Below are 3119 nucleotides of genomic sequence, written 5' to 3' on the forward strand. Positions count from 1 at the left end.
CCTCTTCCCCTCCTCTTGCCCCCCCCCTTCCTCTTCTGAATCTCTCTGCCTCCCATGTCTATCTTCTTCTCTGCCCATCTATCTGATTCTCACTCTCCTCCATTCCCACTTCCTCCTGGGTCCAGGGTCCCCCTGCGGAGCTACATGGCCTGAGAAGGCGCCGCTCAGTGTCGGATACCCCGGATACCCCGGAAGGTGGCCTGGAGGAGGTGGTGGCCTCTCTAAATTCACTGAGTTTGGAGCTGGAACAGCTGCAGCGACCTCCTGGCACCGCTGAGCACCCAGGCCTCATATGCCATGAGCTTCAACGCAACCACCCACACCTGCCAGATGGTGAGGTCTAGGTCCCCCCTCCCCCACCCCCCGGGAAGGGCAAGCAAGTGTTTCAACATCCATATCCACTGACGCATGGGGTCTGGCTCTGCGGCAGGAGACTACTGGATTGACCCCAATCAGGGCTGCTCACAGGATGCCTTCAAGGTTTTCTGTAACTTCACTGCGGGAGGTGAGACCTGTCTCTATCCAGACAAGAAGTTTGAGACGGTGAGTGATGGAAACTATCCTGTCTCTCTCTTACCTCCTCCACCCTTGGCCACTTGTGGGACCTTATCCTGCCTTCAAATGTCGCACGTCCCCCTGATTGTGTCAAATAATATCTGCAGTAGAGGCCCTAAATCCAAACCTCAAGGCAAGGGAGCTCTTCAGCATTAGAGTACTTGGCCAGCATGCATGAGCTGCCGGGTTCCAGCCCCAGTGCTTGCCAAGTGTGCACAGGGGTGGGGTAGGGTGGGTCGGTTTCATCCCCAAAGCTTAAAGAGCATGCGCAGGCCCAGGCTCCACTCCCCAGCAGTACTAAGCCTTCTGTCCCCTCTACTTGAGCATGGGCAGGGCCTGGGTTCTGCCTACAGAGAATGTGTGGGTAGTGAGGGTGCTGTGGAGCCATCCCCCAGCTCCCTTGCTGTGTCCTTATTGTGGGCACTGCCTGTGGCCTCTGTGATCCACAATGTCCAGTATGAGGAAGCAGAGGAGGTGCCCTATGACCTTTCCATCCTCCCTCAGGTGAAACTGGCCTCCTGGTCCAGAGAGAAGCCTGGAAACTGGTACAGCACTTTCCGCCGGGGGAAGAAGGTGGGTGGCCAAAGGCTGACTTGAAGGGTGACATGAGAATTTGGGGGAACTAGTGTGGGAATTTGAGGTAGGAGGTAAGATAAAGAGGGTAGATACCTACTAAGCCCTGGACTCCATTGCTAGTACTACATGAACTAGAACTTCAGGAGTTCAGGGTCATCTTCAGCTTCAACAGGAATACAAGACCAGTTTGGGCTACTTGAGACTTGGTAGAAGTGCGGTGCCCTGAGTGGACTGGTCTGGGAGGTGCCTCCCTCAGCAGGAGTGTGCACTGAAGGAGCCCCTCACCCTACCTTGCCCCACGCAGTTCTCCTACGTGGATGCAGATGGCTCCCCTGTGAATGTGGTTCAGTTGACCTTCCTGAAGCTGCTGAGTGCCGCGGCCCACCAGAGGTTCACTTACTCCTGCCAGAACTCAGTGGCCTGGCTGGACGAAGCTGCTGGTGACTACGGGCGCTCCATCCGCTTCCAAGGGACCAACTGGGAAGAATTGTCCTTCAACCAGACACAAGCAGCTACGGTCAAGGTCTCCCATGATGGCTGCCGGGTAAGGCCATGGAGCCGCGTCGGGGTGGGGGCGCTAGGGTGGAGTGGGGAACTCTCCACTCACTCTTGCTCTAACTCACCCTCCATGCCCTCTCGTGGCCAGCTCCGGAAGGGACAGGCGAAGACGCTCTTTGAATTCAGCTCTTCTCATGCGGGTTTTCTGCCTCTGTGGGATGTGGCTGCCATTGACTTTGGCCAGACGAACCAGAAGTTTGGGTTTGAACTTGGCCCCATCTGCTTTAGGAGCTGAACTTTGAAGGCGGGAAGGAAGCTGAAGGGAGCCCACGTGGGGCTCCTTGGTGCTGAGGCTTTGAGGCCATTCATTCTATTTATCACCAGGGACTCTGGGTCCAGGGTCTCTGTCTGGGCTTTCTCCCTTTTCGGGGGAGAGGTGAGGGTGGCGAGCCCAGCTCCCTTCTATTCATCCAGGTGGCATAACCAACTGTTTGCTGGCTCTTTCCCCCTCCATCCACCTACCCACTGCCTCCCCAGACTTCAGTGAAGTGAGCTTTAACTCAGAGCTGATGAAGCCCCGCCCCCACCTCTCCACCCCGCCTCTCCACCCCGCCCCTCATCAATGCCCGCCATACCTCTTGGTGCTATCCCTTCCCACAGTGAAGCACTGGCTACCTCCCAATCCCTGGCTGGGACCCTTCCTGTTCATTCCCATTCTTTCAGGAGAGGGAGGTAACGCAAGATCAGAGTGGGACTTCCCTCCCCTGAGATGTGCCTGCCTTCTGCTCCCTTGACGAAGCTCTGCACACTCTCCTCCCCCAACCCCGCCCCACTCCTATGCCCCCAAGCATTCTGGGGACCGAGATGATGGGCACAAATCAGGATCCTATATGGTGCTGGCCTGTTCATAACTGGGAACTGTATGAAAAGGGGAATGAATGGTTTGTGGTCTATTTAATCTGCTTCCTTGTGAAGGAAGTCTGGGATACAATGAGAGATTCCAGAAGGATCTCTACCCTCCCTCACCTACCATGCAGCCCTCCTCCCCAGGTCACAGGGCAGATCGGCATCTCAAGAATAAACCAAGAAACTGTGCTCTTTTTTTCTTTTTTCACTTTAAAAAGTTTTACTTGTTGGGGGGGGTGGTAGCATGCGACAACATGTGTGTGGAGAACAGAGCACGTGTGTGTGGAGGACAGAGCACGTGTGTGTGTGTGTGGAGGCCAGATCATGTGTGTGTGTAGGACAGAGCATGTGTGTGTAGGACAGAGCATGTGTGTGTGTGTGTGTGTGTGTGTGTGTGGAGGACAGAGCACATGTGTGTGTGGAGAACAGAGCACGCGTGTGTATGTGTGTGGAGAACAAAGCACATGTGTGTGTGTGTGTGGAGAACAGAGCGTGTGTGTGTGTGTGTGTGTGTAGGACAGAGCACGTGTGTGTGTAGGACAGAGCACGTGTGTGTGTGTGTGTGTGTGTGTGTGTGTGTGTGT

General features: G+C 55.4%; 1 protein-coding gene across 1 annotated transcript in view; it reads left to right on the forward strand.

The window, feature by feature from the left end:
- The window catches only part of Col5a3 (collagen type V alpha 3 chain), a 54759-nt gene extending 52035 nt beyond the window's left edge, over window positions 1–2724 (forward strand). The window contains exons 57-61 of the mRNA XM_050125516.1: window positions 90–333; window positions 431–543; window positions 1060–1128; window positions 1436–1675; window positions 1778–2724. Coding sequence (XP_049981473.1) covers window positions 90–333; window positions 431–543; window positions 1060–1128; window positions 1436–1675; window positions 1778–1924 — 813 coding nt within the window. The 3' untranslated portion in view covers window positions 1925–2724. The remainder of the gene's footprint in view (window positions 1–89; window positions 334–430; window positions 544–1059; window positions 1129–1435; window positions 1676–1777) is intronic.
- The last annotated feature ends 395 nt before the right edge of the window (window positions 2725–3119 follow it).

This window comes from Alexandromys fortis, unplaced genomic scaffold, assembly GCF_014885135.2.
Source record: "Alexandromys fortis isolate MF-2015 unplaced genomic scaffold, M_Fortis_MF-2015_v1.1 scaffold_242, whole genome shotgun sequence".
NCBI classification, from domain to species: Eukaryota; Metazoa; Chordata; class Mammalia; order Rodentia; family Cricetidae; genus Alexandromys; species Alexandromys fortis.